General features: G+C 46.2%; 1 protein-coding gene across 4 annotated transcripts; it reads right to left on the reverse strand.

Moving 5' to 3' along the window:
• Window positions 1-106: 106 nt before the first annotated feature.
• Window positions 107-25,338, reverse strand: LOC115172785 (rab3 GTPase-activating protein non-catalytic subunit). Of its 4 annotated transcripts, none has more exons than XM_029730532.1 (34): window positions 24,947-25,337; window positions 23,696-23,778; window positions 23,451-23,571; window positions 23,201-23,282; window positions 21,671-21,718; window positions 21,440-21,515; window positions 21,250-21,351; window positions 21,023-21,122; window positions 18,082-18,180; window positions 17,725-17,873; window positions 17,176-17,255; window positions 16,714-16,803; window positions 16,377-16,516; window positions 15,776-15,971; window positions 15,494-15,637; window positions 13,714-13,796; window positions 13,537-13,601; window positions 13,283-13,373; window positions 13,063-13,190; window positions 12,675-12,888; window positions 12,463-12,560; window positions 12,211-12,316; window positions 11,923-12,083; window positions 11,619-11,793; window positions 11,310-11,483; window positions 11,107-11,213; window positions 9,349-9,415; window positions 9,193-9,263; window positions 3,611-3,646; window positions 3,351-3,497; window positions 2,902-3,117; window positions 2,339-2,620; window positions 1,207-1,371; window positions 107-896 (listed from the first exon to the last, which is right to left on the reverse strand). In XM_029730532.1, the coding sequence occupies exons 1-34, from the start codon at window positions 25,053-25,055 to the stop codon at window positions 744-746; spliced, it is 4,158 nt and encodes a 1,385-aa protein (XP_029586392.1). In that variant the 5' UTR covers window positions 25,056-25,337; the 3' UTR covers window positions 107-743. The 4 variants fall into 4 exon arrangements, with proteins under 4 accessions (XP_029586392.1, XP_029586393.1, XP_029586390.1 ...); XM_029730533.1 differs by having other exon boundaries at window positions 3,423-3,497; window positions 24,947-25,336; XM_029730530.1 differs by having other exon boundaries at window positions 11,619-12,083; window positions 24,947-25,338.
• Window positions 25,339-25,354: the final 16 nt, after the last annotated feature.

The following is a 25,354-nucleotide window of genomic DNA, read 5'->3' on the forward strand; positions in this document are numbered from 1 at the left end:
CCTCTCCCCAGTTTTTTTCCCCGTACTCAACGCAGCCATGTACTGCTACCATTTGGAAATGACCAGTGTTAACTGTTCTTACCCCAGGCCCAGAGAGAAACCATGCTGAGCATTCAACTTTTTTATTCTGCTGTCTGCCCCCAGTCAGTGTCCAGATTACAACTACAGAACAGTACAGTGGGTACAGGCACAGCTAGTAGTACTGCAGCATGTATAAATAACAGGTCTGTTTATCATACATCACTAATCTGAGGAAGGGATGCTTACTGAACAATGATATGGCACACACCCTGCAACCCCCTTTGAGTGGGTCGTTAAGTATGTTAAAAGGAAGAGCACAGGGGCTGCTAGGGAGACAAAGTAAAAATAATTGCCAAGTAGAAAGTGACAGGACATATCCAACTCCATCTAGCCCACCATATTCCATTCTGAAATACAGACTTGGACATTGGATCAACCTAATACAATGTTACTTATTTGAATCGGAATAAGACGAGTGAGCACTGGATTAAATTAAAAACACATCCTACCCCCTCTATCATTTACACTTAATTAGATCCAACCTTTTCCTCAACTGAACACAAGCCTCCCTCCCATAAAAACAGGGTACCTCTACTTCCTGTACATGATAGGTAAATATACCAGTTCACTACTCCTATATTGGATGCTAGCAAGGAAAGCAAGAACGAAAATGCACAGAAGCCATCTAGTTCCCTCTGTCCTCTCTTCCTCCTCCCCCTCTTTCAGTCCTCTCCCTGCAGGGCCTCCACAGCCTCCAGTAGGTGTAGTGCCAGGCTGTACTGGCCGTGGTTCTCAGGTAGGATCTCTATGAGGCGGCTCACCAGCCTGCTGGTCTGACTCAGGGGCACCGACGGGCACCCCAGCTCACTGGGGTCCTGGGGACAACACACGCATAGCATCAGTATCCCACACAACTAGGGGGTTGAATTAGTTCCAAAATATGATGTTCAGTGGTTATAGGTTGATGCAGAAAACTAGCTGGTCTCACCATGGCCTTAAGACAGGTGTTATGAAGGTGCCATAACATGTATTCAGGAGGCTGTTAAGTCTCACTATAGGCTTGAGACAGACGCCTTTAAGCACCTTGAGCCAGGTGTTCTACAGTGGTTATAACGTAACACAGAGGTTGATCTCACCATAGCCTTGAGCCAGGTGTTCATAACGTAACACAGAGGTTGATCTCACCATAGCCTTGAGCCAGGTGCAGAGTGTGGGGGGGAGGCGTGCCAGTAGCTCCATGGCGGGCCGGGTCTGAGTCTGGGTGTGGAGCAGGGAGTAGCTCAGCCTCTGGCCTGTTAGAACCAACAGCTGGGAACCCAACACGTCCTTATCCTCCACCTCGAACATCACCTGACAACACACACCGCAGGCTTCAATGTCATATATTGTGTATAAAAGTTATTAAATATGACATGTGTATGTACACTCATAGGATAGTTTTAGGTACACCACCCGCTCACGAAAATGGATCTCTCCTACAGACAGTGGCCGTGGCTTGTTATAAAAAGCAGACAGGCATCGATGCATTCAGCTGCTGTTCTATTGAACGTTAGAATGGGTAAAACCAGTGACCTAAGCGACTTTGAGCGTGGTATGATCGTCGGTGTCAGGTGTGATCCAGTATCTCAGAAACAGCCACCCAGGTTTACCCAGAATGGTGCGACTGACAAAAAACATCCAGTAAGCAGCAGTTCTTTGGGCGAAAACAGCTTGTTGATGAGAGAGGTCGAAGGAGAACGGCAAGAACCGTGCAAGCTAACAGGCGGGCCACAAACAGGCAAATAACGGAACAGTACAACAGTGGTGTGCAGAACGGCATCTCGGAACGCACAACTCCTCGATCCTTGTCACGGATGGGCTATTGTAGCAGACAACCACACTGGGTTCTACTCCTACCAGATAAAAACAAGAGGGATCCAGTGAGCACACGGTCACCAACACTGGACAATTGAGGAGTGGAAGAACATTCCGTTTATTTGAGTGGCCTGGTCAGTCCCCAAACCTCAACCCAATAGAACATCTTTGGGATGAGATAGAATGGGCTGTTCACAACATGAATGTACCAACGTTCAATCTGCAGCAACTGCATGATGCTATCGCGTCAGCATGGACCAACATCCATGTGGAATATTTCCACAACCTTGTTGAATGCCCTTAAGAATTCAGGCTGTTCTGGAGGCATAAGGGACTCCGACCCGGTACTCGATGGGTGTACCTAATACACCTATAACATAAACCCCCCAGTGAGTGTATCAGTTTCTATCCAGTTACCAGCAGATGTGTATTGAGGGACCTGTTGGTGTTTATGACTACCTACCTGCTCTGCCCGGGGGTCCAGGCCCTGGTTGTACAGCTCACACACCAGATGTCTGCGCAGGAGGTCCGGGTTGACCTGCAGCAGGAGTCCCAGGTCCAGACACAGAGAGGGCCACGTCTTGTCCCCTGACCCAGGGCCCTCCACCGCCTCCCTCTGGGTCGTCACCCAGCCTGTCAACACCCTGAGCAGGAACTCCTGTCTGAGGGAGACCAGGCCAGGATCCATGTCTCCACTGGGCATCAGCTGGATGGACGACAGCTCTCTAAAGAAGGCATTCTTACCCTGGAAGAAGGAAAGACTTGCAGTGTATAGTGTAGGTCAGTGTTTCTCAACCCTCTCAGGGTCTCCCACACATTTCAAATGTTTGTTTTAACCCTAAAAACTGGCACACCTGACTCAATTAGTCAACTAATCATCAAGCCTATGACTAATTGAATCAGGTGTGCCAGTTTAGGGTTAAAACAAACGTGAAACATCTGGGGGGGGCCCGAGGAGAGGGTTGGGAAACACTGCTGTAGATGTTACACGTGTGTACTCTGGTTTACACTACGTGTTTGTCTCACCTTGCTGTCGAACAGGCTGAGTGGTTTGACCCTGAGACTGAAGGTCATAGCAGTGTGGAGTAGAGAGGCCAGGAGATAGTGGTGTTGTACAAGGGGGTAGTGAACTCCCTTCTGCTCCAGGGCTAACTCTGCTATGGAGGCAGGTCCCTCTGCTCCCCCCCACACCTCCTCCACACACAGCTCTGGAGGGGTCACCTCTTCTACCCCCGAGTCTGCCTGGAGGAGAGAGGGGAGATGGGTTCAGAGTAACCAAGGACCAGCCTCACTTGCCAGTATCACTATAAAAACCATCCAGAGCACAGTCTATCTGTGCAACTACAGATGCTTTAGTTCAAACATAATTTTTCTAAATCCCCGTGCTGCAGTAATGGAACACCGTTACTGTGACAAACTCTCTTGCATGGTGACATGCACATATACCCACTTTGCATGCAGCACATGCTTTTTACCTGTGCTGCAGCGCAGGGAAACATTTTAATCTGCCCAACTGTATGCATCCATCCATCTTTTTTGATCCGTACCTCCATCAGAATCTGTAGCAGCTGAACACAGGAGCCCAGGAATGATGTCATGGCGCAGTCTCCCATTCCCACATCCTGAATACACAGACAGACGTTATGTACACGTCTATTCACAACCAAAACACAACAAGTCCCAATCAGAGAGGCAAACATGTAGCTGTAAGGCTGAATATGGCAGGGCTGCTCACCCGTCGACACAGGCGGTCCTTAGGGGCCTTCCCCACCTGTGGAGAGGAAACACAAACAGACAATCAATTGGAGCACTATAAAGAGAATCACATCAGTGTATCATGAGTCGTTACATCCCTACAGAATGTTAAGTATGAGAGTTCTGATGAACATATTCTGTAGGGATGTAACGATTCACAGATACGCATCGATCCAAAGTTCAAATGTTTAAGATACGACTGAATCGGTCAGAAACTCGATTCAAATGTTACGTATCGCCGGTTCACTAACATGGCTCATATTACTTTATTTCCTCTCCTTCAGTGTCGAGCATGTAACTGTTGACAGTCATTGATCAACAAGTCCAGGCAATATCAGTAGCCTAGTCAAACTGCGCATTGCCTAACGAGAGGTAGGCCACCTGTCACCTTCAGCATTCAAATGTTTGTAAAATGGTTGCGCAATATTTGGCTTTATTAGTTGAGTAACAAGTTCAATCAATGTAATTTCAAGGTTATTGTTTCAAAGGTGCTGTTGAAAACGTCATTTTACCAGAATAGCCTAAGAGCCCTGGAGACAACTCTCATTTGGCTATAGTGGACTAAACTCCACTCCATGGTGAAGGAAGATTCTGATGACTCCAAACAGTGGAGCAGAGACCTGGCTTTGTGGAACCTAGCACCAACTACATCGATTCACCCAAGGTCAATACTTCAAATGCATTTAATTATCGAAAGCCTACCTTGTACCTATGTTTGTCCTCTGTAGTTGCGTGCCTTTGTTTGCTGAAATCCATACATTTTCAATAAATGTTAATCAAATACAACCACTGACTTTTTCCTTGTTGAGATTCAATTGGCACATGCGCATTTGCAACGAGTTGCCATCTGAGCAACAGCATTGAGCAAACAGTCAGTGGTTGTTTTTGATGAAAGTTTGAAAAAGTATGGATTTCGGCAAAAAATAAATCCAAAAAGCTGTGCTATATATTCATTTTAAATGAGGAATATTGATACATTACTAGCTCAAACACTTTGAATCTGCAAAAATTATAAATTAATAAGTGGGTGATGGTGATTTCAGATCAAAAGTGGGGGGGACAAAAAGCAAACCCCCCTTATCTGATAGTGGGGTGGTAGGTGCCCAGTCTCCCTTGTGGCTTAGCCCTACATACACCATACATACTGAACAAAAATATCAACACACCATGTAAAGTGTTGGTCCCATGTTTCATGAGCTGAAATAAAAGATCCTACACATTTTTCATATGCACAAAAAACATATTTTTCTCAAATGTTGTGCAAACATTTGTTTACATCCCTGTTAGTGAGCATTTCTTCTTTGCCAAGATAATCCATCCACCTGACAGGTGTGGCATATCAAGAAGCTGATTAAACAGCATGATCATTACACAGGTGCATCTTGTGCTGGGGACAATAAAAGGCCACTCCTAATTGTGCAGTTGTCACACAACACAATGCAATTGGAAGGCTGACTGCAGGAATGTCTGTCCACCAGAAGTTAATGTTAATTTATCTACCATAAGCCGTCTCCAATGTTGTTTTAGACAATTTGGTAGTGCGTCCAACTGGCCTCACAACCACGTGTAACCAGGACCACTACATCCGGCTTCTTCACCTGCGGGATCGTATGAGACCAGCCACCCGGACAGCTGATGAAACTGTGGGTTTGCACAATCGAAGAATTTCTGCACAAACTGTCAGAAGCCGTCGTCTCAGGGAAGCTCATCTGCGTGCTCGCGTCCTCACCAGGGTCTTGACCTGACTGCAGTTCGGCGTCGTAACCGACCTCAGTGGACAAATGCTCCCCTTCGATGGCCACTGGCACGCTGAAAAGTGTGCTCTTCACGGATTAATCCCGGTTTCAACTGTCCCGGGTAGATGGCAAACCACATGTATGGTAGCGGTGGAGTTATGATATGGGAAGTTATGGACAACGAACACAATTGCATTTTATTGATGGCAATGTGAATGCACAGAGATACCGTGACTAGATTCTGAGGCCCATTGTCGTGCCATTCGTCCGCCGCCATCACGTTTCAGCATGAAAATGCACGGCCCCATGTCGCAAGGCCCTGTACACAATTCCTGGAAGCTGAAAATGTCCCAGTTCTTCCATGGCCTGCATAATCACCAGACATGAGCATGTTTGGGATGCTCTGATTTGACATGTACTACAGCGTGTTCCAGTTCCCACCACATTCAGAAACTTTGCACAGCCATTAAAAGAGGAGTGGGATAACATTCCACAGGCCACAATCAACAGCCTGATCAACTCTATGCAAAGGAGATGTGTTGCGCCACATATGGCAAATGGTGGTACTGACTGGTTTCTGATCCACATCCCTACCTTTTTTTAACGTACACTATATATACAAAAGTATGTGGACACCCCTTCAAATTATTGGATCGGCTATTTCAGCCACACCCGTTACTGACAGATGTATAAAATCAGCACACCGCCATGCAATCTCCATAGACAAACATTGGCAATAGAAGGGCCTTACTGAAGAGCTCAGTGACTTTCAACGTGACACCGTCATAAGATGCCACCTTTCTAACAAGTCAGTTCGTCAAGGCTAAGATTACCATGCGCAATGCCAAGCTTCGGCTGGAGTGGTGTAAAGCTTGCCGCCATTGGACTCTGGAAACGAGTTCTCTGGAGTGATGAATCACGATTCATCATCTGGCAGTCCGAAGGAGGTATCTGGGTTTGGCAGCTGCCAGGAAAACGCTACCTGCCCCAATGCATAGAGCCAACTGTAAAGTTTGGTGGAGGAGGAATAGTGGTCTGGGACTGTTTTTCATGATTCAGGCTAGGCCCCTGTCATGACGTTGCCCTCTGGGTTTTCTATGCACCATCCCCCGACCTCTATATTCTGACACAAGGCTGTGTGAAGGCGGTCGTTAATTCCAAAGGGAATGTCCTGCCTCACAGGCCACAGTTTTGAGACAGAGTGGGTTTCATATAGAGAACAAAGGATTCTTCCACCTCACAGGATTGGAGAACCGAACGACATTTAGGTTCTGGAGAAGGTATAAAAGATTGGTGAAGAATCCAGCTACGAACTGGTCCGTTTGGTACAATTTTGTGAAACTCAGAGACAATATGGCCATATTACCATACTAAGGTTTATATACTAGCCTCAGCGATGAGACTTACATCTAATGGTTGTATAACATTTATGAATAAGGATAAAGCTATTTGGAATATGTTGAGATGCTATGTACTTATGTTAATGGGAGAGAATTGTAAGTCTGTTCAAAGCTTAACTAAGTCATCGGCACACCCCCAGGGACACAGACAGGACAAGGCGTCATGTGACAGCCTTTTCTACGTTCAGTATATAAGCCCCACCCAGGGATTCTTTCGGCAGACCAGCTTACCTCGAAGAGAGAGAGTCAAGGTTTGACCATGCATTCCTCTACTGAACTTTAACCATACCACGTGGTTAAACTTTTAGACTATCGATACCGACAGAATAATAACAAGTTTTTGATATTAATTACTAGTCTGCAGCTAGAAATTCGGTATCATTGAACGCGAAGACCGATGAAACATCCATTCTATAACGACATTAATGAATGTCGCTTTGAAAGATCCATTCTAACCAAGAGAGAGGACGAAACTCTCCAACAAAGATCACGACGACACACTGAGCGTAAATATATATATTGATTGCAATTGTTTCCGAATGAGTGAGCGTTCATGTGCAAAGGATTAGCATATCAATTGTTAATATTTATCAACTCTGTTGTGCCTCCTCAGCTGCCCTTTATCATCTTTTGTTTAACAAGCCACCATTGCTTTGTAACGATACCTACTGTTTTGTATGCTTTCTGTGAATTACTTTGATTATTAAATAAATGATTTTAAGACAATTAATGTATGGATGACTTAGTGAAGACTGGGTTCGTGCAGATAACAACAATTTACGACGTTTGGAATGAGACTGGACGCGAGGTAATAACACATCATTAAAACAAGAAGATAATAGATCAGATCTTATAATATAATATATACCGTAATTTCCGGACTATTAAGCGCACCTGAATATAAGCCGCACCCACTGAATTAAAAAAAATATATTATTTTGAACATAAATAAGCCGCACATGTCTATAAGCCGCAGGTGCCTACCGGTACATTGAAACAAATGAACTTCACACAGGCTTTAACGAAACACGGCTTGTAACAAAAATAAATAGGCTTTAACGAAACACGGCTTGTAACAAAAAAGAAAACATTTGCAGTAAACAGTAGCCTACCAAGAAAGTCATTGCTCCAGACCAAGCTCCCGTGCAGCAGCTCTATTTCCTTTTCCAACAGCCAGATCAATCGCCTTCAACTTGAAAGCTACATCATATGCATTTCTCCGTGTCTATGCCATGATGAGGGGGACAAAATGACTACCGTAATCAGAATGATGGGAAGGTTGAGCGCGCTCAATTTAATCTAAACAGTAAACAAAAAAGTTGTTTGATATTAACCCGTTCGGCAATTTCATTGGTCTAATGAAAGCTTCATGCCACCAAAAAACTGAGCACGTCACAGAATGTGTTTTTTAAAATTATTTTTATTTGAAAGCGGGAAAAATCCATATATTAGCCGCGTCATTGTTTAAGCCACGAGGTTCAAAGCGTGGGAAAAACGTAGCGGCTTATAGTCCGGAAATTACGGTAATGTTATAATATCTGACAGTTATTAGGAAAATTATAACTGTGTAATCTGAATATTTTCCTTGGTGCCCCGACCTCCTAGTTAATTACAGTTACACGATTAAGCAGTTAATCGCATAATAATAATTACAGAGAGTTATTTGATAAACATGTCTTCAAGTTAATGATGCCCAAAGACACGACACCCCTTAGTTCCAGTGGCATTCTAGACGATTCTGTGCTTCCAACTTTGTGGCAACAGTTTGGGGAAGGGCCTTTCCTGTTTCAGCATGACAATGCCCCCGTGCAGAAAGCGAAGTCCATACAGAAATGTTTGTCGAGATCGGTGTGGAAGAACTTGACTGGCCTGCAGAGCCCTGACCTCAACCCCATCAAACACCTTTGGGATGAATTTGGACACTGACTCACTAATGCTCTTGTGGCTGAATGGAAGCAAGTCCCTGCAGCAATGTTCCAACATCTAGTGGAAAACCTTCCCAGAAGAATGGACCAACTCCATATTAATGCCTGTGGTTTTGGAATGAGATGTTCGACAAACGTGTACTTTTGGTCATATAGTGTATCTGTGACAAACAGATGCAGAACTGTATTCCCAGTCATGTGAAATCCATAGATTAGAGCCTAATGAATTTTTCAATTTTCCTTTATATGAACTGTAACTCACTAAAATCTTTGTTGCATTTTGCATTTATAGTTTTGTTCAGTGTATATGTACATAATTTACACACACACACACACACACACACACACACACACACAAAGAGAGTGAGAAGTCAGCTCAGACAGATACAGCTCAGTCCCAGCTCATCAGATCCATCAGCAGCAGATTTTCATTTAGAATGGAAAATGTATGTGTTTATGCAACAAATGTTAGTGTGTTGAAATCCCTAATATTCTGCTCACCTTCTCTATAAGGAAAGCAGCAGCTGAGAAACATTTAACGATGAACGTGTTCCACATCATTGAAGAGATGCCTGCAGGAGAAAGAGAGAACCATCTTATTGCACAAACGAAGGGACACACTGAGTGAATATTGTATAACGTGAAGTATAGTCTCACCCAGCTGGATGTGAGGACTTGAGACTAGCTTCAGGTGTTCCACCGCCCAACAAAGATATCTCCCCTCCTATAGAGAGAGGGGGACAACAAAACATTTGATTGTACACCTCAAACTGTCAGTATATACAGTACCAATCAAAAGTTAGGACACACCTACTAATTCCAGGGCTTTTCTTTATTTTTACTATTTTCTACATTGTAGAATAATAGTGAAGACATCAAAACTATGAAATAACATATGGAATCATGTAGTAACCAAAAAAGTTTTAAACTAATCAAAATATATTTTATATTTGAGATTCTTCAAAGTAGCCACCCTTTGCCTTGATGACAGCTTTGCACACTCTTGGCATTCTCTCTATCAGCTTCATGAGGTAGTCACCTGTAATGCATTTCAACTAACAGGTGTGCCTTGTTAAAAGTACATTTGTGGAATTTCTTTCCTTAATGTGTTTGAGCTAAATCAGTTGTGTTGTGACAAGGTAGGGGTGGTATACAGAAGATAGCCATATTTGGTAAAAGACCAAGTTCATATTATGGCAAGAACAGCTCAACGACAGCCCATCATTACTTTAAGACATGAAGGTCAGTCAATGCGGAAAATTTCAAGAACTCAAGTGCAGTCGCAAAAACCACCAAGCGCTATGATGAAACTGGCTCTCATGAAGACCACCACAGGAAAGGAAGACCCTTTCCTCTGCTGCAGAGGATAAGTTCATTAAAATTACTCCACCTCAGGTTGCAGCCAAAATAAAAGCAACAGACACATCAACTGTTCAGAGGCGACTGCGTGAATCAGGCCTTCATGGTCGAATTGCTGCAAAGAAACCATTACTAAAGGACACCTTTAAGAAGAAGACTGGCTTGGGGCAAGAAACACGAGCAATGGACATTAGACCGGTGGAAGTCTGCCCTTTGGTCTGATGAGTCCAAATTTGAGATTTTTGTCTTTGTGAGATGCAGAGTACGTGAACGGATGATCTCTGCATGTGTGGTTCCCACCGTAAAGCATGGAGGAGGAGGTGTGTTGCTGTAGGGGTGCTTTGCTGGTAACACTGTCTGATCTATTTAGAGTTCAAGGCACACTTAACCAGCATGGCTACCACAGCATTCTGCAGCAATACGCCATCCCATCTGGTTTGCGCTTAGTGGGACTATCATTACCCAAAACACACATCCAGGCTGTATAAGGGCTATTTGACCAATAATGAGATTGATGGAATGCTACATCAGATGACCTGGACTCCACAATCATACAACCTCAACCCAATTGAGATGATTTGGGATGAGTTGGACTGCAGAGTGAAGAAAAAACAGCCAACAAGTGCTCAGCATATGTGGGAACTCCTTCAAGACTGTTGGAAAAGCATTCCAGGTGAAGCTGGTTGAGAGAATGCCAAGAGTGTGCATAGCTGTCATCAAGGCAAAGGGTGGCTACTTTGAAGAATCTAAAATATACTTTGATTTGTTAAAACACTTTTTGGGTTACTACATGATTCCATGTGATTCCACATAACACCATGTGTTATTTTATAGTTTTGACATCTTCACTATTATTCTACAATGTAGAAAAAAGTAAAAATAAAGAATGTTTAAGAAGTGTCCAAACTTTTGACTGGTACTGTAGATGTGCATGTATGTGCATGTCTGTGTGTGTAAATGTGTGTGTATATAGATATGTATGGATGTCTGTGTGTATAGATGTGAGTGTGTGTATGGATGTGAAGGTCTGTGTGCCGGTACTGTATGGAGCCCCACCTCTGGGTCTTTGTTCCACTGCACCACGTACTCCCAGCAGCAGTGGGCAAACAGCAGGTCAGGAGAGAGGGAGTCTGGGAAACGCTGACACACAGACACCAGCAGCTCTGGAGGAACACAGGAACACACACTTTAATATAACAACAACAAATACACTTCCCTTTGGAGGAATCAGGTTAGTGACGACAGGAGTACACACTCACCTGCTGCCCTGTTGAAGTCTGCATCCTCCTGACTCTTTTCTCCCTCCCCCTGCTCTGGCTGAGAGGGCTGTCCCGTGCTCTCGGCCTCCCCCCTCCTCTGCAGCATGTCCTTCAGCCGCTCAGGGGCCAAGTCCTGCCTGAACACCCACTTAGCCACGCTGTCTGCTATACCACCTGACGAAGGGGAGAGAGCATAGGTAATCACTGATCTACTGTATATGTGATTGTATTGTATGACTCTCACCAATCCCAACCCTCTCAGATCTGAGATTCCTTCAGGGATTATGGATTTTTTATTTCTTATAGTACCTCGGCCCCCCTCCAGCAGGGCTTTGACTGAGCAGTGTGGTGTGGCGCTCCCTGGTGTTCCCTGAGGAGGAGGCACACACAGCAGTGTCTGCAGGGACAACACGTCCTCCAGCTGTCTCACACACACCGCCCACTGCTCCAGCTCCAATGACACCGCCTCCCACTCCGACTGGAACTGATACACACACACACACAAAGAGTCAGTGACGAAGCACACATATAAGTGTGTGTGTGCTAGGGTGTGTGTGTTCACCCTCTTCTTTGCCATATCCAGGTGATTATATGTGTGTGTATGGTGTGTGACCTTGGTTTCAGCCAGAATGGTGATGTTAGCCTTAGCAGCGCGGTGAGCCACTATTGCAGCCAACAGGGCGGCAGCAGAACTATGGGACTGGACACACGCAGACCGCACCTGCTGCCACCAGGGGGAGACACACTGCATGTCCCACGACTCCTCCACCGCACCTAGGGAGAGGAGGAACACAGCCGTCTACAGAAGTCAATGGGAGTCTAACCACATACCATCTAACCACAAGCTAACTCAATGTCATCGCAGCACAGACCACATTGGAAATAAGATGTGCTCACACACCTTTCATGGAGCTGAGGGCAGTGAGCAGTGTGTGTAGGTGTCTGACGGCCTCGGTTTTTTTCAATACTTCCTTCTCTCTGTGCAGCCATACACTCAGCAGCAGAGACTGAAGGAAAACACACACGGAGAGACAACATGGATGAGTTACATTTCATTCTATTTCAAACGGTCTATTCTTCCTCCCATACCCAAATCATCCCTTCCTAGAATCGGCTTCCTCTTGTTCCTCCACCACCTCTTCACCCTCCTCACCAGTAGTTGCTGTGGGCTAATGCCGGTCTTCTGCAGGGTGTTACAGACTTTCTGTAGAGGGCTCTCTCCTGTCAGACAGCCCCAGAACAGAAAGCTCCCTACAGGGGAAAAACACACACACCCAAACTAACCTCTAATACACTTATAGGTAATAGTGTGTGTGTGTCTGTGCGTGTCTTTGTGTTGTGTGTGTGTGCGAGTTTTCATTCTACCCAGCTGTGTCCAGTCTGCGTTGGGCCCTGGCACCACTCTGATCTCCTCTCCCTCACACTCCATCTGGGACAGGAAGCTCTGCACAGGAAGTGATGCGTCGGGGGAGTCCTGGGCGAATGAGACGGAGGGGTGGGAGCCGGACGTGAGCTCTGCATAGCGCTGCAGGGTAGGGGAGACACGGGCCAGCTCCTCCTCTATACCTGCAACCTCCATCTGAAAAGGAAGAGGAGGATGTGGAACAAGAGAAAATAGAAGAGTGGTTCTAGATTCTAAATTGGTGAGTGTTGCTGACAACTCAGCATTGGCCTGCCGTTTACTGCTCTGAATGTAGCTAGTTAAGTGTCAGTGTCAGACTGCTGTACAACCAGTGGTGTTTGTTGTACTCACAGGTTCAGTGTGTGTGTCTGTGGTGGCCTCCCCAGTAGAGTGCAGCTGTTGGATGTCTGTGTAGAGCTGCAGCAGTTTCAGCTGGGAGGAACACATCTGGAACAACACTTCATCTACCGCCTCAGGGTCTGCAGGGACAACCCACACAGGCATTAAGACACATATTTGTACACGGTTTAATAATATTCAACCTCAATAAGTATCCAGAAATACACGGTACCTTGCCCTTTGAGACTGGCCAGTAAGACTCGGGTGATGTTGGTCAGACAGGAGACTGGAGCATTCTTATTGGCTAGCAAAGACTCCAGGGCCTAAAGGACAGGACAGAGAGCGGTAAGTAGTAGTACACCACATTTCCTGGGTGTGCTGACCCCACTATGTATGTATGTGTGTGTGTGTCTGTGTATATGTGTGTGTGTGTGTGTGTGTGTCTGCGTGTATCTATGTGTGAGCATATGTATGGTGTGTGTGTACCTGTTTCTTAACGGCAGGGTGTTTGATGTCCAGCAGTACACTCTGGGCCTCGCTCTCCAGGATATCTGCGGAGAGGAGGTCAAAGGTAAGAAAGAGCTCTTCTGGTTTGCCCTGTTCAAATACTTCTGTAAAGGGTATCCTCCCATCTGTTCATTTCCCCCTCCATCTCTGTCGTACCTGGTTCCACCTCTCTGCTCTTCAGTAGTGTGGTCAGTCTCTTCAGCAGGTGCATGTCCTTCGCCCTCTCACTCTTCTTATCACTGACATAGGGAACATAATCATTACGTCCCTTTGGTAAAACTACACAGGCTGTGTATGGTGCACTCGGAAAGTATTCAGACCCCTTCACTTTTTCCACATTTTGTTACATTACAGCCTTATTCTAAAATTGATTAAATAAATACAAATCCTCATCAATATACACATAATGACGAAGCGAAAACAGTTTTTAGAAATGTTTGCAAATGTATAAAAAAATAAACTGAAATACCTTATTTACATAAGTATTCAGACCCTTTGCTATGAGACTCGAAATTGAGCTCTATGCATCCTGTTTCCATTGATAATCCTTGAGATGTTTCTACAACGTGATTGGAGTCCACCTGTGGTAAATTCAATTTATTGGACATGATTTGAAAATGCACACACCTGTCTATATAAAGGTCCCACAGTTGACAGTGCATGTCAGAGCAAAAACTAAGCCATGAGGTCAAAGGAACTGTACGTAGAGCTCCGAGACAGGATTGTGTCGAGGCACAGATTTGGGGAAGGGTACCAAAAAATGTCTGCAGCACTGAAGGTCCCCAAGAACAAAGTGGTCTCCATCATTCTTAAATGGAAGAGGTTTGGAAACACCTAGACTCTTCCTAGAGCTGGCTGCCAGGGCAAACTGAGCAATCGGGGTAGAAGGGCCTTGGTCTGGGAGGTGACCAAGAAAGGTCACTCTGACAGAGCTCCAGAGTTCCTCTGTGAAGATGGGAGAACCTTCCAGAAGGAGAACCATCTCTGCAGCACTCCACTAATCAGGCCTTTATGGTAGAATGGCCAGACGGAAACCACTCCTCAGTAAAAGGCACATGACAGCCCGCTTGGAGTTGACAAAAGGCGCCTAAAGGACTCTCAGACCACGATGAACAAGATTCTCTAGTCTGATGAAACCAAGATTGAACTCTTTGGCCTGAATGCCAAGCGTCACACCTGGAGAAAACCTGGCACCATCTCTATGGTGAAGCATGTTGGTGGCAGCATTGTGCTGTGGGGAGGTTTTTCAGTGGCAGGGACTGGGAGACTAGTCAGGATTGAGGCAAAGATGAACGGAGCAAAGTACAGAGAGATCCTTGATGAAAACCTGCTCCAGAGTGCTGAGGACCTCATACTGGGGCAAAGGTTTACCTTCCAACAGGACAACGACCCTAAGCACACAGCCAAGACAACGCAGGAGAGGCTTCGTGACAAGTCTCTGAATGTCCTTGATTGGCCCAGCCAGAGCCCGGACAAGAACCTGATCGAACATCTCTGGAGAGACCTGAAAATAGCTGTGCAGCGACACTCCCCTTCCAACCTGACAGAGCTTGAGAGGATCTGCAGAGAAGGAAGATAGAAACTCCCCAAATACAGGTGTGCCAAGCTTGTAGCGTCATACCCCCAAAAAAATTTAGGCTGTAATTGCTGCCAAAGGTGCTTCAACAAAGTACTGAGTAAAGGGTCTGAATACTTATGTAAATGTGATATTTCAGCTTTTTATTTGTAATAAATTTGCTAAAATTTAAATAAAATGGTTTTATTCATTTTAGAACAGGGCTGTAACGTAACAAAATGTGGTAAAAGTCAAGGGGTCTGAATACTTTCCGAATGCACTGTATGTGTAGAATCTTTCACAATACAAGAATTGTACTCCTGATCTTCCCAAGATGTCCCAACCGTACTACGAAGTGTGTGTGTTAGTGTGAAAAGTCACCTGAGGGCCAGATGGAAGGGGACAGTGACAGTGCGTAGTGCTCCAGTAGCAGGGTCAAACAGACACACCTGCTGTGTGTGGAGCAGCCAGCCCTGACTAGTCACACTGTTCACCCCCATCAGCCGGTAGCCTGCATACAGCAACCTGACACATACACACATAGGAGAGAAGGAAATGGTTACTGGTTAAAGTAGTTCAAGTGGTTTAGAAACACACGATTAGAACTGAGTGTGTGTGTGTGTGTGTGTGTGTGTGTGTGTGTGTGTGTGTGTGTGTGTGTACCTGCAGTGTTTCCCTACAGTGAAGGCTCCTACTCTGGGCCCCTGCTGTGTGCCCCACACCTCCAGGATGCCTCTCCTGGGTGCATAGATGACCAGGAACTGGGCGTGGCGCCGAGGGAGGGGCGCAGAGGGTGAGGACTCGCGCTCGCCCCGCCCCTCAGACACCTGTACCCAACCTAGCTGGGCATCCCGGTAGCCTGGGAACACACAGAAATAGGTTAATATAACTAGATATATAAGTAGGGCCTTTATCCAAGTCAAAAACTAGACCCTACTCAACATTAGCTGTCTTTATACTAAACAGGATAATTCATTTACTGATGAGTTGGGCTGTGATGATACCAGTATCGCAATATCTTTTCCATGGCAAAAATGAAAACACGAAGCAGACTAAACTCTTTGGTCTTTTAAAAACCTGCTGTATGTAACATATTGTGTGCTATGGCTTGGAAATAAAAACATGTGACTCTGGATGACATCATAATGATGATTGTTTCCAACATTAGGCCTGTGTTCATGTTTTGTTTTCTTGCCACGATACTAACGATACTGATATCGTTCCGGCCCTACTGTTGAGTGCTGAAGGGAGAATTCTCTTTCACCCTTCCACATGCGGATAGCTATGCCTCTCCCCACGTCAAGCAGCGTGACCCTGCCGAAGTCGTCCGTGACCCCAGCCAGAGTGTTACAGGGGGACAGACAGATGAACTCCCCGTGACGCCGCGAGTCTGGGAGACCAAACCTGAGGGTGGGATACGAGAGGGAGGAAAGGGTGAGTTTGGGCTAGGCAATCAGTTAAGTGAGAAATGTAACAACAACAAAAAGGCTAATTGATTCATGTTAAAGTGATAAGTTAACTTGGCAATTTGACTGTGTAGATTGCATGTGCAGAGCAAACAGTTCCCTAGTTCTTCTGACAAAAGGGATGGTGTTGGTCACCTGACTGCCAGGGGCGTGGCCGGCTCCACCTTGGGCTTCTGTTTCTGAGGTGGCTCCTCCTCACTCTGTTTCTTCCAGCCCAGCCACCCACTGACGCGAGAGCGAAAGAGAGCAGTGTGAAAGAAAGGAAAGGAGAGATAGGAGAGAGAGGAGAGGGGAGAGAAAAGGTACAGAAAGAAAGAAGCCATGCAGAAGAAAGACAGAGGGAGAAGAGGGAATACAGAGTTATAATGAATTAGTTGTGAGGAAAGAGAGGCTATATGTCAGTGTATTGATTTTGCTGCTTTGTGTCCTATGTGGCTGTATCAGTGGTAGCATGGCTCAGTGAAGGCCACAGCAGTATCAACACACCCGCACACAGCACCTCAGGGAATACTCACCATGATTAAAGGGAGTACAGGCCAAGATATTGACAACCGGGAAAAGACTCATACATACAATCACCAAGAAAATCACACGCACCTGGCGGCACTGAACAAGGCCGATGTGAGTTTGCTCGCCACAGCCAGAGCCACATGGGAGAGGAGAGGCTGGGAGCTACCCTGGAGAGAGACAAAAACAATATTTTCTGACTGGACATTTTTGTGCTGCTTTGGTGGAAATCTCTGCTCTGTTTACAGCAGGGGTGGGCAAAATAAGCCAATCCAGTCTGAGGGAGATTTGAGTAAAAAACATTTTTTGGGGGTGGGGGGTAAATTACTTTGGGTTAAAATACACTACAGGCTAGATAGAAAGTATGTAGAAATTATAATGGACCTTTATAATGTTCAAATAACTGCCCTTTTTCAAAATAACGTCCCTCCTCTGAATTTAGAAATCCTGATGTGGCCCACGAGCCAAAATTATTGCCCATCCCTGCTCTAGAGGGAATAGAAAAGTAAAAAATCACTGCTACTGGTCTGAACTAATGCCGACTGTGTTCACTTATTAAAGAGTAACTACCATTCTCTCAAGGAGATAGACAGGCATGAGGTGAGAAAAAGATGGACAAACCGACACAAACACACACACCTCTATGGCGTAGTAGAAGCCTGTGTAGGGTCCTCCCCCCACAGTTATGTACTGACTCATGGCTGGGGGGCTGCCCTTCACAGAGGCATGGAAACCCCCCAGGATAGACGCATTCTTCATCTGGTCAAACACACACAGCGTCATTATACCTGACAAGGGAGGGAGGGACGGAGAGAGAGAGCACCGTTACAATGGAGAACATAGCTACACTTCCACTGTCTTTAAACCAGTATCCATGATCTTCTCCACCTTCTGCTCACCATGCTCCTGCCCCACTCCCTGTCCTCCTGCTCAACTCCCTGTCCAACTCCCTGTCCTCCTGCCCCCCCCCCGTGTGCCCCTCCACGACTCTCTCACCCACGCTGCTGTGGTCTACGATGGTGTCCATATCCTGTAGACCCCACTTCTTATAGGCCAGAGGAGGAGGATGGACCACCTCACTGCCTGCTGCCGCCGCTGAGGAGGGGAGTAGGGTGAGAGAGAGGTAAGACACAGAAAGTTAGGGATAATGAGTAAGAGAAGTGGTTTGGAGGAAGAGATTAAGGAAGAGAGGGTTGACAGAGAAAGAAGAGATGAGGGAAAGAGTTGAGTAAATGGTGTAGATTGACAGTATATCACCTCAAGCCACAATACACACAATATACCCCAAAAAATACTACATGTACTACACTAAGTGTCAAATACTAGCTTTTGTGCGTGTGTCAGTACCTGCATCCTTTCTGGCGAACTCTGTCAACCCAGCCAGCAAATAGAGAACATGATTCTATTAAACATCATGTAACCTTTATAGCACAATTACTATGGTACTACAACTAGTTTTACAACTACTAACACTGACCTACAGTGCTTTGAAAAGTATTTCCCCCTTTCTCATTTTTTCTACTTTTGCATTTTGTTTCCTACTGAATGTTATCAGATCTTTAACCAAAATCTAATATTAGATAAAGGGAACCTGAGTCTAAGAATAACACAACAATGACATACATATTTTATAAACAAAGTTATGCAACAAGCAATGCCCCTGTGTGTAATTGCCTTACACTCAGTAACTGGTTGTGCCACCTTTAGCTGCAATGACTCCAACCAAATGCTTCCTGTAGTTGTTGATCAGTCTCACGTCACTGTGGAGGACTTTTGGCCCACTCTTCCATGCAGAACTGCTTTAACTCAGCGACATTTGTGGGTTTTCAATAATAAACTGCTCGTTTCAAGTCCTACCACAACATCTCAATAGGGATTAGATCTAGACTTTGACTAGGCCATTCCAAATGTGTTGCTTTTTTAACCATGTTCATGTAGACTTGATTGTGTTTTTGGATCATTGTCTTGCTGCATGACCCAGCTGTGCTTCAACTTACAGACGGATGGCCTGACATTCTCCTGTAGAATTCTCTGATACAGAGCAGAATTCATGGTTCCTTCTATTCAGGCAAGTCATCCAGGTCCTGAGGCAGCAAAGCATCCTCAAACCATCACAACCACCACAATGCTTGACTGTTGGTATGGCAACACAGTGCCATCACTAACACAGAGAGGCTGCTGCCTACATACAGACTTGAAATCATTGGCCACTTTAATAAATGGATCACTAGTCACTTTAAAAATGCTTACATATCTTGCATTACTCATCTCATATGTATATACTGTATTTTATACCATCTTAGCCTATGCCACCCTGTCATTGCTCATCCATATATTTATATTTATTCCATTCCTTTACTTAGATTTGTGTCTATTAGGTAGTTGTTGTGGAATTGTTAGATTACTTGTTAGATATTGCAGCACTGTCGTAACTAGAAGCACAAGCATTTCACTATACTCGAAATGACATCTGCTAACCATGTGTATGTGACCAATACAATTTGATTTGATTTCTGTGGAATGCAGTTTTTTGTTTTCGCCAGACATAATGGGACCCATCTCATCCAGAAAGTTGACTCAAGTTTTCCAAAAAGCACCTGGAAGCACCTGGATGATCATCAAGACTCTTGGAAGAATGTTCAATGAACAGATGAGTCAAAAGTATAACTTTTTGGATGACATGGGTCCCATTATGCCTGGCGAAAACCAAACACTGCATTCCACAGTAAAAACTTTATACCAACGGTCAAGAATACATTTTGCTCTGTATCAGAGAATTCTACAGGAGAGTGTCAGGCTATCTGTCTGTGAGCTGAAGATGAAGGGCAGCTGGGTCATGCAGCAAGACAATGATCCAAAACACAATCAAGTCTACATGAAAATTGTTAAAAAGTAACAAATTTGAAGTTTTGGAATGGCTTAGTCAAAGTCCAGAACTAATCCCAATTGAGATGTTGTGGCAGGACTTTAAACGAGCAGAAAATTAATCCACAGCCAAAAAATTATCCACAGCGATGTGAGAGACTGATCAACAACTACAGGAAGCATTTGGTTGCATTCATTGCAGCTCAAGGTAGCACAACCAATTATTGAGTGTAAGGGGGCAATGACTTCTTCACACAGGGGAATTGGGTGTTTCATAACTTTGTTAATTAAATAAATAAAATAAGTATACTTTTTGGTTATTATTTGTAAACTCAGGTTCCCTTTATCTAATATTAGGTTATGGTTGAAGATCTGATAACATTCAGTATCAAAAAATATTCAAAAATAGACAAAATTAGAAAGGGGGAAAAAAACTTGACAGCATTGTACCTCTACTGCTACTACAGTACTTCGACAGACACAAAACACACACACAGAGCAGTACCTCGACAGACACAAAACACACACACAGAGCAGTACCTCGACAGACACAAAACACACACACAAAAACACACACACAGAGCAGTACCTCGACAGACACAAAACACACACACACAGAGCAGTACCTCGACAGACACAAAACACACACACAGAGCAGTACCTCGACAGACACAAAACACACACACAGAGCAGTACCTCGACAGACACAAAACACACACACAGAGCAGTACCTCGACAGACACAAAACACACACAAAAACACACACACAGAGCAGTACCTCGACAGACACAAAACACACACACACACAGAGCAGTACCTCGACAGACACAAAACACACACACAGAGCAGTACCTCGACAGACACAAAACACACACACAAAAACACACACAGAGCAGTACCTCGACAGACACAAAACACACACACAGAGCAGTACCTCGACAGACACAAAACACACACACAGAGCAGTAACTCGACAGACACAAAACACACACACAGAGCAGTACCTCGACAGACACAAAACACACACACAGAGCAGTACCTCGACAGACAAAACACACACACAGAGCAGTACCTCGAGCCACCTGGTTTCTGCAGGCGCGTAGAGACTGAAAGAGACTGAAGCCATCAATAGTGACCAGGGCTGCTGGGTAAAGAATGCTCAGCTCCTCATGCTAAGCGAGAGAGAGAGAGAGAGAGAGAGAGAGAGAGAGAAATTCATAAATACAAAGTGTCATCAAAAGAACCTTGATACCCAGGCCCAGACAGCTGTCAGTGTTTTGGTGTGTGCTACAGCCGTACTTGCTCGGTGACACCAGGGTGGCGGGGGATCTCATAGGTGCGACACTTGAGCCTCAGGACAGGATCCTCATTCAACAGCTGGGCTAGGAGTAGGACCCCACTCTGACCAACACACACAACACCACTGTTAGAATAACATTACCACACCAGCCAGACTTCCAGGTAACAAGTCAATACTGCTGTACTGCACCTCTGTGTAGAAGCGGACATAACCAGATGAGAAGCCCACTACAATACAAGTCCAGTCTGGCCGACCTGTGGAACTCCTGAACAGACACAGACAGACCGACAGACAGACAGACAGAGTTAATACTCATCATTAGAACACAAACCTACATACACGTTGATACGTACACACAAGTGAACACACATGGAGGACGGACACACACACGGACAGTGTCGGACACACTAGGTGGCTTACCTTTTCTGGCTGGCGAGAGGTATACAGATGACACTGCTCACACTCTCCCTGTAAAGAGGCAGGCATGCACACACACACACACAGTGAATCTGGAATCTAATCTTGACTTCTTTCTGTGTCCTTTCCTCTCCTCACATTCTCTCAGTCTAACCCCTTCCTCTCTCATTCATCCACCCTTATGTTTCTTTCCCTCCTGACTCCCCCCTCCTCCTCCATTCTCCCCCCTCCTCCCTCCGTTCTCTTCCCCCCTCCTCCTCCTGTTCTCTTCCCCCCGCCTCCTCCCGTTCTCTTCCCCCCGCCTCCTCCCGTTCTCTTCCCCCCCTCCTCCCATTCTCTCCCCCCCTCCTCCTCCCGTTCTCTCCCCCCTCCTCCTCCCGTTCTCTCCCCCCTCCTCCTCCCGTTCTCTCCCCCCTCCTCCTGTTCTCCCCCTCCTCCTCCTCCTCCTGTTCTCTCCCCTGTCCTCCTCCTCCCGTTCTCTTCCCCCCTCCTCCTCCTCCCGTTCTCTTCCCCCCTCCTCCTCCCGTTCTCTTCCCCCCTCCTCCTCCCGTTCTCTTCCCCCCTCCTCCCGTTCTCTTCCCCCCTCCTCCTCCTCCCGTTCTCTTCCCCCCTCCTCCTCCTCCTCCCGTTCTCTTCCCCCCTCCTCCTCCTCCCCCCGTTCTCCTCCTCCCGTTCTCTTCCCCCCTCCCCCTCCTCCCGTTCTCTTCCCCCCTCCTCCTCCTCCCGTTCTCTCCCCCTCCTCCCGTTCTCTCCCCCTCCTCCCGTTCTCTCCCCCTCCTCCCGTTCTCTCCTCCTCCTCCCGTTCTCTCCCCCCTCCTCCTCCCGTTCTCTTCCCCTCCTCCTCCTCGTCCCGTTCTCTTCCCCCCTCCTTCTCCCGTTCTCTTCCCCCCTCCTCCTCCTCCCGTTCTCTTCCCCCCTCCTCCTCCCGTTCTCCCCCCCTCCCGTTCTCTTCCCCCCTCCTCCTTCTCCCATTCTCTTCCCCCTCCTCCTCCCATTCTCTCCCCCCCTCCTCCTCCTCCCGTTCTCTCCCCCCCTCCTCCTCCCGTTCTCTCCCCCTCCTCCTCCTCCCCCCCTCCTCCTCCTGTTCTCTCCCCCACCTCCTCCTCTGTTCTCTCCCCCTCCTCCCGTTCTCTCCCCCTGTTCTCTCCCCCCCTCCTCCTCCTGTTCTCTCCCCCCCTCCTCCTCCTGTTCTCTTCCCCCCCTCCTCCTCCTGTTCTTTCCCCCCCTCCTCGTCTGTTCTCCCCCTCCTCCTCCCTCTGTTCTCCCCTCCTCCTCCCTCTGTTCTCCCCTCCTCCTCCCTCTGTTCTCTCTCTCTCTCCCCTCCTCCCTCTGTTCTCTCTTCTACCTCCTCCTTCTGTTCTCTCCAACCCCTCCTCCCCCATTCTCTCATCCCCTCCTCCCCCGTTCTCTCATCCCCTCCTCCCCCCGTTCTCTCATCCCCTCCTCCCCCCGTTCTCTCATCCTCTCCTCCCCCCGTTCTCTCATCCTCTCCTCCCCCCGTTCTCTCATCCCCTCCTCCCCCCGTTCTCTCACCCCTCCTCGGTGCTGAGAGTTCCACTCCAGGACACAGCCAGGGTCATCTCCTCTCGGCCGCCATCATCTGTCCGCCACTTCGCTGCAAGAAAGAGGAGACAATGTCAGCACACACCCCGCCAACAGCAGTGTATGTGTCATTGGGGAGATGTTTATGTATTTGAGGACATTGACTTTGTTTCATGTAGCTTTAATAAGGGTAGAGAGCATTTGTGTGTACATTAACATCAGTGTCTGTGTTTTGGGACACCTGAGAGAAACACAGCCTTGTGGTCTTTGGCAACGACCATCAGGTCTGAGCAGGGAGACAGAGAAACCACACAGTCTTGCAGCCAGGGGGCGCTCACTGCAGCACTGTCCTCCTCCACCCCCTAAGGAACACAACACAACAGGACCAAACCTTCTAGATCACAGAGGGCTATGGAAGGGTGCTGTCTGATTTAAGCTAGTCTTTAGTTAAAGAAGAGAAATGGTGTAAGAGACAGACAAACTGACCGTGGTGGTGCCACTGCTATCTTCTTTGGCCTCAGGGTTATCCCATGACCCCCAGTCTGAGTCGTCCCAGGCCAGCTCATTCTCTGAGCGAGAGAGAGCAATCACAATTATTAGGTGGTGCAATCCAGAGTCAATTGTCAGTTAAAATGTTAGTGGTTCTTTGTAACTCAGCTGGTAGAGCATGGTGCTTTTAATACCAGGGCAGTGGGTTTGATTCCTGGGACCACCCATAAGTAAAATGTATGCACACATAACTAAGTCGCTTTGGATAAAAGTGTCTGCTAAATGGCATATATTATTATTATAGTTAGGCTATAAAGCAGAACATTTATTAAAATTAGGTGATGCATGATACACACACACTTGTACACACATCTTTGGACTGGCAGGGGCAAACTAACAAAGAAGGCGGAGAGAAAGATGAGCATCAAGGACAAGAGACCTCCCCCGACCCAAAGAGAAAAGGGATGAAGTTGGAGATGCTATAAATATCAGTAAGTGGGAGGAGGAAAGAGATTGACAGAACTCGCATTGACAGTGGGACTCCTGTTGACATAGTCTGACTGCAACATGCATGTACAATGGCTCAGGGCTTTGAGTATGTGTATGTAAGCATGTATGCTTATGTGTCTCTTCCTTTGTCTAGCATCATGCGGTAATCTGTTCAAGTGCCCTCCTGTAGGATGACTCATATGACAAAGGGCAAATCCCCCCTCCCTCTTTCCATCCTCATCTGCCTCCCGCTGGTACTGCAGCTCTCCAGGTCTCACCTTCACTACACCTTGCGCTCATCAACTGCTATAATCTCTAATTCTATTATTCATGATGTGACAGGTAAAGATTTAAAGAGACATAGGAATACGTGCATTCTTTGCACTCCCTGGTATTTGTAGGTATTTGTAGCACTTAGATCACTTCGAGAGTTGTCAGATTCTGCAGGCATGAGATGACAAGTGACGTAGCCCATATAACAAATTACAGTCTAATTTCAACTACACTATCTACAAGTTGTGCAATTTCTGAACCATTATTTGGTCTCTATTTATTTACACACACACACACACACACACACACACACACACACACACACACACACACACACACACACTTTATACAAGTCTATAGCAAATGATCATAGCTACTCTAACATTGCTATTTGTATCCTCGTCTCTTTTTTCAAAGCAATCAAACAAGTTGGTCATAACCAGCAATTTAGCTCGCCCAGAGCTGAGCGTTAGCTAGTTAATTTACCTGTTTTCTTGTCCTCCAAAGAAGGGTTGTTTTGCTGGTTCTGGAACAAGAACTCCCGGACTGCTTTGAGTTCTTGGACCCGGCAGAACTCGAGCAGGCAGCAGGACATGTCGACCCCGTCCCGACCAGGCAGAGGGGATACAGGGAATTAGCCAGCTAAGCTAACGTTAGCTGGCAGTCTAACCGGGAAACAACAACGTTGCAGTATGATGAAGTTAGCGCTAATCAAGAAGACAAGACTCCTCAGGGATCCTTTGCGTTGAAATATGTATAGTTTGCAGGAATGTCAGTAAAAAATTACATGTACAGGGTGTTGCTGTCAGTGGTTTTCGTTAATATTTGCACCGTTTCAACCCTTTACTTTAAGTGTTTTGTTGATGACCGATGACTGACTGTATTGTGACGACA

This window comes from Salmo trutta, chromosome 33, assembly GCF_901001165.1.
Source record: "Salmo trutta chromosome 33, fSalTru1.1, whole genome shotgun sequence".
Taxonomy (NCBI): Eukaryota; Metazoa; Chordata; class Actinopteri; order Salmoniformes; family Salmonidae; genus Salmo; species Salmo trutta.